This window comes from Equus caballus, chromosome 6 (genome assembly GCF_041296265.1).
Source record: "Equus caballus isolate H_3958 breed thoroughbred chromosome 6, TB-T2T, whole genome shotgun sequence".
Taxonomy (NCBI): Eukaryota; Metazoa; Chordata; class Mammalia; order Perissodactyla; family Equidae; genus Equus; species Equus caballus.
This window is the reverse complement of record NC_091689.1, coordinates 822,967-835,319: the sequence shown is the minus strand read 5'-3', so window position 1 is coordinate 835,319 and position 12,353 is coordinate 822,967. Positions and strand designations below refer to the sequence as shown.

At 36.2% G+C, this 12,353-nt stretch overlaps 1 protein-coding gene across 13 annotated transcripts in view; it reads left to right on the top strand.

The window, feature by feature from the left end:
- The window catches only part of KANSL1L (KAT8 regulatory NSL complex subunit 1 like), a 139,213-nt gene that overhangs the window by 71,779 nt on the left and 55,081 nt on the right, over positions 1–12,353 (top strand). For 5 of the 13 annotated variants that reach the window (XM_070270438.1, XM_070270436.1, XM_023642243.2 and 2 more), the window contains one exon: positions 6,292–6,457. In XM_070270438.1, the coding sequence (XP_070126539.1) occupies positions 6,292–6,457 (166 nt within the window). Of the gene's footprint in view, positions 1–6,252; positions 6,458–12,353 lie in introns of all 13 variants that reach the window. The other 8 variants (XM_023642246.2, XM_023642244.2, XM_023642241.2 and 5 more) reach the window with 2 other exon arrangements.

The window sequence follows — 12,353 nt, the reverse complement described above, 5'->3', positions numbered from 1 at the left end:
TTACAGTCTCCTTCAACACATTTTCTTGTTGTTAGGGTTGAAGAGACTTGTATTTTTGAGTAAGGGGTATAGTTCCCCTACTTAATACCCCGAGTGGAAGAAATGGCCTGGTCTAAGCATTGTTTTCTGTGTACCAGATAATGCCCGGATCTTGATCCATTGGTCATTTGAGAGAGGTGTTTGCTTTTGCCATTTGGAGGACAGGTAATGCCCCTAGTGGGCCATTGTCGTAAGTTTATATAAGTCCTATTTTGTATAATTTCTTTAAAATTGGTTACTGCCATCCTCTGTCGTTGAGTTACCTGAGTGTGTGATGTGTTTGCTTCTCCAAACACTATCATGGAAAGAGAGGATAGTAAATTCCACGATTGGCAGGACTTTGGGCATGAGCGAAAGTTTGGGAAAGACTGCTGCCTCCATTAGCTGCTGTAGGTCGGATTCGTCAGAGAACTCCAACTCGTGGAAAGGAGACACTTGAAACAGAGATTGCAAGTCATGCAAAAACAATGATTTTAGGTGTATTTTTATGGATACATTAGTTTTCTAGGGCTGTCTTAACAAACTACCGCTAACTGGGTGGCTTAAAATAACAGATGTTTATTCTTTCACCGTTCTGCAGGCTAGAAGTTCAAAATCAAGGTGTCAGGCAGGGCCGTGTTCTCTGAAGTTTCTAGAGAGGGGTCCTTCTTTGCCTTTTCCTAGCTTCTGGTGGCTGCTGGCAGTCATTGGCGTTCTTTGGCTTGTAGACCATCTCTCCAGTCTCTGCCCCTGTCTTCACATGGCATTCTTCCCTGGATGGGTCTCCTCTTTATCTCTGTGTCTCTTATTGTAGGTACATCAGTAATTGGATTAATGGCTCACTCTAATCCAGTATGACCTCATGGTACCTGATTACATCTGCAAAGACTGTATTTCCAAATAAGGTCACATTCTGAGATTCCTGGTGGATATAAATTTTGTGAGGACACATTCAACTCAGTACAGTGGGTGTGGGTATTTGTGTAAATGAGTATATGGGGAACTGAGGGCGCTATCATAATCTCTTTGGGAATGTACATTCTAATTCTCTAATCCATTTTTTTAATACTTTTTTTTTTGGTGAGAAAGACTGGCCCTGAGCTAACATCTGTTGCCAATCTTCCTCTTTTTTTTTGTCTCTCCCCAAAGTCCCGGTACCTAGTTGTATATCCTAGTTGTAGGTTGTTCTAGTTCTTCTATGTGGGATGCCACCACAGCATGACTTGATGAGCAGTGAGTGTGTAGGTCTGCGCCCAGGATTCAAACAGGCGAACCTGGGGCTGCCCAAGCGGAGTGCATGAACTTAACAACTCAGCCACAGGGCCAGCCCCTCCATTGTTGATTTCTGCTTTTTCTTCAGTGTATTTAATGTGAGAATGGGTGAATGTGGGGAAATGTTGAAAACTACTGGCCCAGAACAATCTTTTTAAATACTGCATTGAATACTTACTATCTGCTGTTCCTTGAGAATAATAGATAAAAATAACTTCTTGAATTCTTTTCTATGCTTTTATGCTTCTAGCATTCTAAATTTATAACCAGTCCCAAAAGTTTTCTATTTACTAAAACTATTAGAGCAGAGCATCATAATATTTATTCCAGTCCTTCTAAGAACACACTTTGGCTTATGCAAAAGGTTGTTGAACACTTGAGTAATTTACTGTGAAAAAATCAAGACTATCTTTGACTGGGTTTATGAAAAAAATAGATTGAAATTAGACTATTCTTCCACATCCATCCACCATGACCACCACCACCAAATGACACCAAGGGGTTAGCTAATAGATGTCCCTGTGTACCTATATCTTTAGATTGTTTTATTTACTAATTATGCTATAAGTACATAATGTTTACAGAAATTGATTTTGGTAGTGATTTATAATAAAATATCAGGTAAAAGATTAATTGACTCACTTCCAGGCCTTAGGTTCCTGTAGTAATCAGAGTATAGGAATACATTGTTTAAAAATGCACTTGAAGTTTTCCATTCATACTCTATAAAAGCAAATTGAGTGCCTATTGTTATCCATAAATATCTTAACTGCTAAAATTTTCCAGAATTGTAAGTGAAAACCAATGATTTCAGAAAGTTATTAAATAAGAGAAATTCAAGTGTTAATAAAATGTGAACTCAGGACTTTTTGATATTTTCTTAGATAAAGCTGTCAGTCATTTTGTACTTTTTAGATTAAAACAGATTTTTTAGACTTGATTCATGCCTTCTCTTTTACAAATCAAACCATCTTATAGCTCTCATCTGCTTATTATTATTATAAATTTATGATGGGCATACTTGATTGTAAGATAAAATAAGATACATCATATCTTACTATCAAAAACTAACTTTTGTGATCAAAGAATGATTTAGAATGGAACTCAAGGCAGTGTAAATATATATCTTTCTAAAAGCTGTCTTGTAAGCTTCTGTTTAGGGCTGCTTTTGGCTCTTAGGGTAAAATGTTCAATGTTTACTCATCCCACTAAACTAATTATTTAGGTGTAGTATATGTCATACACGCACTGTACAAAGCACATAGCTGGAATGACAAACCTGACATATATGTGTATATATTTCTCCAAATATTTATAGCATCTGCTGTTTGCAAGGTACAACATCGGGAACTTCTGATACAAGCATAAACAAAACAGTCTCTGCACTAATTACAGCCTAGAAAGGATGACAGACATAAATCAGATTATCATACAAAGAATTGTAAAGTTATCACCATGAAAAATGCTCTGAAAGAAAGGTGAACACTGCTGTCAGAGCTCCTGAGAGGATTTGACTGCATCTTTGGAGAGACTACACAAGGGCTCAAAGACTTCCCTGAGGAACTGACTTTTGAACTGAGAGCCAATGATTATTGGAAATTACGTAGGTGAAGGAGGATGTGAGAAAATTCCAGGAAGCAGAAATAATGTATAATGGGTGTGGTACTGTAGAGTGTGAGTTATTTGAGATGAAAGGAGGCCGTGTAGCTGGAACACAGAACAGGAGCGAGTGTGATGCAACATGAGGCAGGAGAGAGAGCAGGGGCCGGGCCTATTAGAGTCTTTTACATTCAGGATTTGAGTCCTTTTCTCAGAGCAATGGGAAGGATTTGAGAGATTTTAAGCAGTGTGGGGATGGGAAGAAAGGATATGAAAGGATTGGATTTATTTTCCCAAAAGATTGGTATAGATGGGATTGGAGAGGGAAAAGTGTGGTTGAAGGGAGACCCATTACAAGGCTGTTGGAGTAATACTGGCACAAAGTAGCTTGGATTATACAGTGGAAATGGAGCAAGGCCTAGGTTTAAAAACCCATCCTTACTGCTCCCCACAACCCCCAAGTGTTTCATTCATTTTAAAGCCAAATTATGCTATCTCCTTATAACAGAGGATCTAGGCTATCCTTTGGGGGATTTTTGTGGCTCTCTGATCAAAAACTTCCAGTTGGAAATCTAAAGAAGTGTAATGTGTTGCCTTACCTGGTACTATCCCACTTGTAAGCTTGCTATTTCAAGTCCAGTGGTGATTATATATTGATGTTTATTGATAGTTGTCTCGATAATTATATTATGACACTGGCCCATTGCATCCTCAGTTTCTGGGGTTTCCTAAGTGTACCTACAACTCAGTGGGAACACTAAGTCTTACCTCTTACTGAAATGTTCTTTCCCTCCTGGGTTTTCACTCCCTCCTTCTTCTATTATTACTACTTTTTTTGTTTGAATGTCGTGTGATGATGGTGTCTTATGTTGACTTATCAATGATATCTTTGTCTTAAGTTCTTGTTTTACTTAATACTGAGTTACCTAGATATTCTATTATTATCTCCTGAGGCAAAAGCCTTAGGTTATAGAGTCATGTGAGCAGGGTTGTTGTCTTACAAAGAATTTCCTCATAATTTTCCTCTTGTTCTGCTTTTCAAGGAGGTGCATTGATTGACCCTCTCTTTAGTGTAAAACACTATGCAAAATAAGTGAATTTATCAGTGATTTGCAATAACTCTTTACAACAACCTCATCAATTATTTATAAAAGTGGTTCGTGTACAGTGTTAGCTTTGGTGAGAATAATGTGCTTTATACATTGATTAGTAGTGAAATAAAGAGATGTCACGTCTTTCAGTTTCAGTAAATTCCCCCATTTGTTTGAGAAGGATAAATTTTTATCACACTTTGCAAGGATCCTTAATAGAAAGTGTTAGTCAAAAGTCATCTAAGGGTGAATTGTCTGCAATTGGGAACATACTTAAGTAAAGAAAAAAAGAATAAAATTAAATTTCTGTCTTATGATAATGTCAGCCACCTTAGAAATGTGAAAATGTAACATTTGGTGACACAAACGACAAGCTTTCCACTTATCTTTAAACCAGCTTGTGGGCCTCTAACAGTTCAAAAGCTGTGTGCCGTCCTTCCCTAAGAAGATGGTGGCTCACATTCTCGAAGGTTCAGTCTCAGTGAGGAAGGTAACTACAGGCTCACTAACAAGGAAGAGTTGTAAATAGAGGAAGAGTTAGTTGGCTGGCTTCAGGCTCTCAGAAAAAAAGCTCTGCATTCTCCGTAGGCGCTCCGCAAGCAGTGTCTCTTTTAAGGAGCCAGTATAATCTGCCTAAAGGTGTTTCTAACTTGCTGGATGAAGAACCTCTTTTTGTGCTGGATCTACTCCTATCTTCCTAGATCCTAGCTCTCCTGACTTGATCACCTCTAATCCCTACTACCTCCTGAAACCTGTCTTCTTCCTGACCTTGACTCCCTTCTGTGCCAGCCACCTGCCCTTCCTGGTGCCTAACTTGATACTGACCATCGTCGATGCCTTCTGCTCACTCTTAACATGATAGCCCAGTTCCATGGCTGGTCTCTCAAGAGCAGACTGTTACTTAGCACTGATATGCTTAAAAGTCTTCATAGTAAAACATATGCTATGTTATAGAAAGTAACGTCAGGATATGAGATTGAACCTGTTAATTTGAGGGTAGCATTGTATCCTTAAAGCTTTCTCAGATATAAGATCTTTAGAACGTTTATTAACTGGGGCTTAAAAACATTCTTGACTAGAGCTCTCTGAAAACTAAAGTTAGTATTTTAAAAGTGAAATAGTTAACAGCTCTTCTCCCTGCACTGGTCTGGCCAATAGTACAAACCCACTTATGTATTTGTTGAATGTTTGATAGTCACCAAATTCCATATTTAATTATTCGCTTTGGTTTCACCAACATAAGCCATTAAGATACGTTTGTTTCTGGTTTCTTATTGCTGTGTAAAGCACTCTGAATTACTTACTTTATCAACAAGCTAATAGAGTATTTTATAGCAGCCATAAATATGACTCAAAACCAATGATCTTGCTATAGAAAAACCATATCTTATGTTTGCCATTAAACACCGATTCTACTTGAACCAAATAGCACATTTGGACGTTATATGTTGATTAGCAGTATCGCATATAGAAGATTCATTTGTTGATGTTAGAATACTAAACTGACTAGCTTCTGTCTATATAAAGAAGGTTGAAATTGGTACATATACTGCCTGAAAAGCTTAATTATTTTGTATGTCATATACTGGTATGAGTGAAATTAAATTTATGTGGCAATGAGCATTAACTTCCTCCTGATGTTCTGAGGTTTTGAAATATTTATATATAATGTTTAAAAATTAAGATGAAGAATAATTATTAAATTAATATGCTTATTTTCATGTGTAGTTTGTGTGCTCTGTTTCACTATTTTATAATTGTGGCTTCTGTATCATCAGAAGTTTAAAAAATTCCTAAAACATAGATGGATTGCATCTTTGTTTCAAAATTCACTGAAATGGTATGTGGTGCTTATTTAAGAGCAACTAAACAGTTATGAGACTTTAGCCCTTTTTAAACCTATAATCCTATGTAATTTCAGCCATGTGCAAAAAGAATTTGATGTAAATAGTTACAACACTGTGTACTACCTGTGAATTATTGATTTATAATGAACATTTACATTGTACTAATGAACTCAATGGAATCATTTCTAACCTGTGAGATATTTGTTTTGAAGGAGAAAATAGAAATAGAAATTGTTTTCACAACTTGAATATGTAGTTCCCCATTAATATTGGTTCTTTCACCAATTATTACCACAAAATTGGCTAAAATTAATACTCTTCTGTCATAATGGATCAAGGCAATTTACATTTAGTTTTCTTTGTCTTGTTTTTTTGTTTGTTTTGTTTTATTCCCTCCACTCCTCAATTATTTCATGGCATTTCAGTGCTTCAGAGAATTTAGATGAGCTCTCTTCCTCCAGTAGCTGGTTACTGAACCAGAAGCACAGTAAGAAAAGGAGAAAAGACAGGACAAGATTGAAAGCTCCATCCTTGACTGTCATGAGTACAGCAGCTCGAACACGGCCACTTCAGAGTTTCCACAAGCGAAAACTCTACCGATTGAGCTCTGCCTTTTATTGGACTCCACAGGTAAGGTTGCCTTTGGGAAAACATCAGCAAAGATTTTACCGTCAATATATTTCACATAAGAGAGGATATGGATCGTACAGTTATTTAGAATAATGACATCTAGAAGGCTATAAATATATAGTTTATAAATGACCTAATAGGTATTGACATAAGTGGAATTTAATAATTTTTCAACATAGCAGAGTATTCTGAAACTTTTCATATCTCCATTTTTTGTAATCCTTTGTTATTCTTAAACTAATTTGAGGGACAATACATAGCAAGGTGATTTTAAACTTTACTGGTAAGGGTAATAAGGAAAACACAAAGGTACTACCTGTTTGTCTTTTGCTTAGCAAAGAAAAAGGTAAAGAAAATCTGCACAGCTGTCAGCTATTTGGGAGGAAATGACATTGCTCTCCTTTTTAGATTTGGTACTTGTTAATTCTGGTGAGCACTCCTTTTCTTTTTTCTAGGATATAAGCAATTCAATTTTAGATGTCCATCTTTATACTTTTTACAAAGTAAATATACTCCATTAGAAGCATTCATTTAGAAAAGTGTATTTTTTATTTTTTAGCAAAATGTTATGTGTACATCTTTCAGTGCGTCTCTCAACACCCTGTGGTTAAGGGCAAAATAAGTCATCTCTAGTTCTCATTGTATGACATGCTTTTTTTTTCCTATTATGTTTTTAAATAATATGTCAAAGGAAAAAAATTCTCTTTGATCTATCTATACTATCATTTAATATTATTTCTGATGATTACTATGTTAACTATGTTAAACATATTTGCATAAAAGTCAAGATGCTGTTTCATTAGAAACCATTTTTGAGTTCGATTTTGTAGGATCCAGTTATAAATAGGAATGTGGATTCTGACAAATTAGTTTTTATTAATAGATTGATTTTTACCATTTAGTAGTTCAGTTATTATTAGTATGCCCCCCAACTTGAAAATTCTTTTTAATGGTTTTATTTCAGAATTTTAAGAAATTTTACATAATCAAACTAATAATGAAAATAAAAAATATTTTTATTTAAAGTTTTTATATATAAAATCATATTTTATTTAATGATTTTTATTTAAAGTTGCTATAAGCAATAGGTAATATTTTTGAAATTGATTTTATATTTTCATAGTTACAAACAGAATTGTCTATCTAAAATATTTTACATATGAATATACTATAACATTCTGCCTGGAAGTAATCTGCTTGAGTAATTTAGAGGATTTGCTAGATGTTACTAAAATACTGCATATGCCTTGATAATGTAAAGATTGGCCTGGAAAGGTGTAAGCAAATCTAAAACTTTCAGCAAACAAAGGAAGAAACAAGTGTTGGACTGTTGTTACTAGTACACCAAATAATTTGTCATATTCTAGTCACAATGCTGAGCATTTTCAGTATTTTATTTAATCCTCAAATATGTAACTGTGAGGCATTATTAATTCCACCTTTAGTTGCAGAAATTGAGGTTTGGGGAGATTAAGTAACTTGCCCAAGGTCACACAGCTAGTAAGCAATAAGTCTGGTTCCAAAGCCCATGTTCTTACTCATTACATTGATAACAACAAAAATAAACCAAATTTTTTGTGTGCTTGAATTCAGTAAAGGCAATATATTTGGGGATTGAGGAAGGGGCTTTGTGTGGTTAGAGGTATAGTCATGCACCACATAATGATGTTCTGGTCCGTGACAACCCACAAAAATGATGCAGATCCCCTAAGATTAGTACCAGGTAGCTTAGGTGTGCAGTAGGCTATACCATCTAGGTTTGTGTAAGTGCACTCTGTGATGTTCACACAATGAGATCACCTAAGGATGCACTTCTCAGAACGTATTCCCATTGTTAAGCAATGCATGACTGTAGTAAGAAATGCATCATAAAAGATGGGCTTTGAAATATAAACAGAATTTTGAAAAGGTATGGAGGAGATAAAGAATTTTAAGTGAATAATTGGAACAAAGATGAAAAAAATGATGGAGAATAGCAAATGCCCCACTTCCAACTTATCTCTCAAATTGGCAAGATAATAGTTAATTACCTTTCTGAACTTAATAAATCTCATTTCTCTCAGGATGCCTTCCTTTGACATCCCCTCTGTGGGGTATATATTGATATAACACCCTGTGTTATAGTAATTGATTATTTTATAATAATCCATTTATTTTTCTGTCTTCTCATTACATTGTAAGTTTTTAGAGAATAAGGACTATATACAATAGTCCCCCCCCTTATTTTTGCTTTTGCATTCTGAAGTTTCAATTACCCGCGATCGACTGTGGTCTGAAAATATTAAATGGAAAATTCCAGAAATAAACTAAGTTTTAAATTGTGCCTCGTTCTGAGTAGGGTGGTGAAATTTTGTGCCATCCCACTATGTCCCTCCTGTGACATGAACCGTCCCTTTGTCCAGCGTATCCTCGCTGTATACGCTGCCTGTCTGTTAGTCGCTTAGTAGCTGTCTCTGCTATCCGATTGAGAGTCATGGTACCACAGTGCTTGTGTTCAGGTAACCCTTATTTACTTAATGATGGCTGCAAAGGCCTAGAGCAGTGGTGCTGGCAATTTGGATATGCCAAAGAGAAGCTGTAAAGTGCTTCCTTTAAGTGAAAAGGTGAAAGTTCTTGACTTAATAAGGAAAGAAAAAAAATCATATGCTGAGGTCACTAAGATCTATGGTAAATTTTATTAGAGTATACTGTTATAATTGTTCTATTTTATTGTTAGTTATTGTTGTTAATCTATTACTGTGCCTAATTTATAAATTAAACTTTATCATAGATACTTAACAGGCATACCTTGGAGATATTACAGCTTTGGCTCCAGACCACTGCAATAAAGTGAATATTGCAATAAAGCAAGTCACACAATTTTTTTGGTTTCCCAGTACATATAAAAGTTATGTTTACACTATGTGGTAGTCTGTTAAAAGTGCAGTAGCATTATGTCTAAAAACACAATGTATGTACCTTAATTAAAAAGTGCTTTAGGGGCTGGCCCCATGGCCTAGTGGTTGAGTTTGCATGCTTCCATTTTGGTGGCCCAGGTTCATGGGTGGTTCCCGGTAGCAGACCTACACCTCCTGTCAGCAGCCATGCTGTGGCGGCATCCCACGTACAAAATAGAGGAAGACTGGCAGAGATGTTAGCTCAGGGCGAATCTTGCTCAGCAAAAAGAGGAGGATTTTCAACAGATGTTAGCCCAAGGTGAATCTTCCTCAATAACAACAACAAAAGTAGTTTATTGCTAAAAGATTGTAGCCATCATCTGAGCTTTCAGAGAGTTGTGTATAATCTTTTTGCTGGTGGAGGGTCTTGTCAAAAGCGCACTATCTGCAAAGTTCAGTGAAGTGAAGTGCAATAAAACGAGGAATGCCTGTATAGGAAAAACCATATTTATCTATAGAGTTTGGCATTATATCTGTAGTTTCAGCATCCATTGGGGTTCGTGGGACACATCCCCTGTGAATAAAGGGGAACTATATTCCTGAACATATGAGGCTTTCAAGAGTAACTGTGCAATAGTATATGCTCAATGAGTAATTGTTTAATGTGTGAAAGAATTGGTGTGGTAGAACGTAGGAAGATATTTAAAAGGCAATAGAGAGCGAGAACTTGTGAGTGTGTGTTTCCTTGATTTGCCTTGTGAAAGTTCCAGTGGAACTTTCTGTAATGATGGAAATGTCCTATAAATGTCTGTCCTGTCCCATACAGTAGCTATTAAATCCGTGTAACTATTGAGCACATGAAATGCAGCTAGCAGAACTGAGGAATTGAATTTTTAGCTTGTTTTCTTTTATGTTTTTTGGTGAGTAGTATTCCATTGCATATGTATATATACATATCTTCTTTTTTTAATTATTTGATGAGGTCATAGTTTATAACATTGTGAAATTTCATTTTTCAGTCACCACATATATGTGCCCCTTTACCCCCTATGTGCACCCCTCAAACCCTCTTCCCCTCTGGTAACCACTAATCTGTTCTCTTCGTCCATATGTTTGTTTATCTTCCACGTATCAGTGAAATCATATGGTATCTGTTTTTCTCTATCTGGTTTATTTCATTTAACATAATATCTTCAGCGTCTGTCCATGTGGTTGTAAATGGAACGATTTGGTCTTTTTTTATGGCTGTGTTCCATTGTATATATATGCCATATCTTCTTTATCCATTCATCAGTCAGTAGGCACTGGGTTGTTTCCACATCTTGGCTATTGGGAATGATGCTGCAGTGAACATAGGGGTGCATAAGTCTCTTTAGATTGTTGATTTCAAGTTCTTTGGATAGATACCTAGTAGTGGGATACTGGGTCATGTGGTATTTCTATTTTTAACTTTTTTAATGTTTTTTTATTTTTATTGAGTTCAGAGTAGTTTATATCATTGTGAAATTTTAGTTGTACATTATTTCCTGTCTGTCACCACATAACTGCTCTATTTCACCCCTTGCGCCCATCCCCCACCCCCTTCCCCTGGTAACCACTGAACTGTTTTCTTTGTCCATGTGTTTATTTATATTCCACATGTGAGTGAAATCATATGGTGTTTGTCTTTCTCAGTCTGGTTTATTTTGCTTGGCATAATTCTTTCCAGGTCTTTCCGTGTTGTTGCAAATGGGATGATTTTGTCTTTTTTATGGCTGAGTAGTATTCCATTGTATATGTACACCACATCTTCTTTATCCAGTCATCAGCCGATGGGCACTTGGATTTTTTCCATGTCTTGGCTATTGTGAATAGGGGTGCAATGAACATAGGGGGACGTATGTCACTTTGGGCTGTTGATTCCAAGTGGTTTGGGTAGACACCCAGTAGGTGGATAGCTGGGTCATATGATGTTTCTATTTTCAGTTTTTTGGGGAATTTCCATTCTGTTTTGCACAGTGGCTGCCCCAGTTTGCATTCCCATCAGCACGGTAGGAGGATTCCCTTTTCTCCACACCCTCCCTAACATTTGTAACTTTTTGTCTTTGTGATTATAGCCATTTTAATGGGTGAAAGGTGGTATCTTAGTTTAGTTTTGATTTGCATTTCCCTGATGACTAGTGATGTTGAACATATTTTCATGTGTTTATTGGCCATCTGTATATCTTTGTAAAAATGTTCATATCCTCTGCCCATTTTTTGATCGGGCTGTTTGTTCTTTTGTTGTTCAGTTGTGTGAGTCCCTTATATATCATGGAGATTAACCTCTTGTCGGATATATGCTTTGCAAATATTTTCTCCCACTTGGTGGGTTGTCTTTTTGTTTTGATCCTAGTTTCTTTTGCCTTTCAGAAGCTCTTTAGTCTGATGAAGTCCCACTTGTTTATTTTTTCTTTTGTTTTCCCTTCTCTGAGAAGACATGGTATGTGAAAAGATCCTTTTAAGTTCGATGTCAAAGAGTGTACTACCTATATTATCTTCCAGAAGTTTTATGGTTTCAGGACTTATCTTCAAATCTTTGATTCCTTTTGAGTTTGTTTTTGTGTATGGTGTGAGATAATGGTCTACTTTAATTCTTTTGCATGTGGCTGTCCAGTTTTCCCAACACTATTTATTGAAGAGATTATCTTTTCTCCATTGTATGTTCTTGGCACCTTTGTCAAAGATTAGGTGTCCATAGATGTGCGGTTTTATTTCTGGGCTTTCACGTCTGTTCCATTGATCTGTGTCTCTGTTTTTATACCAGTACCATGCCGTTTTGATTACTGTAGCTTTGTAGTACATTTTGAAATCAGGGATTGTGACGCCTCCAGCTTTGTTCTTTTTTCTCAGGATTTCCTTAGCAATTTGGGGTCTTTGGTTGCCCCATATGAATTTTAGGATTCTTTGCTCTATTTCCATGAAGAATGTCATTGGGATTCTGATTGGGAGTGCAATGAATCTGTGGATTGCTTTGGGCAGTATGGACATTTTAACTATGT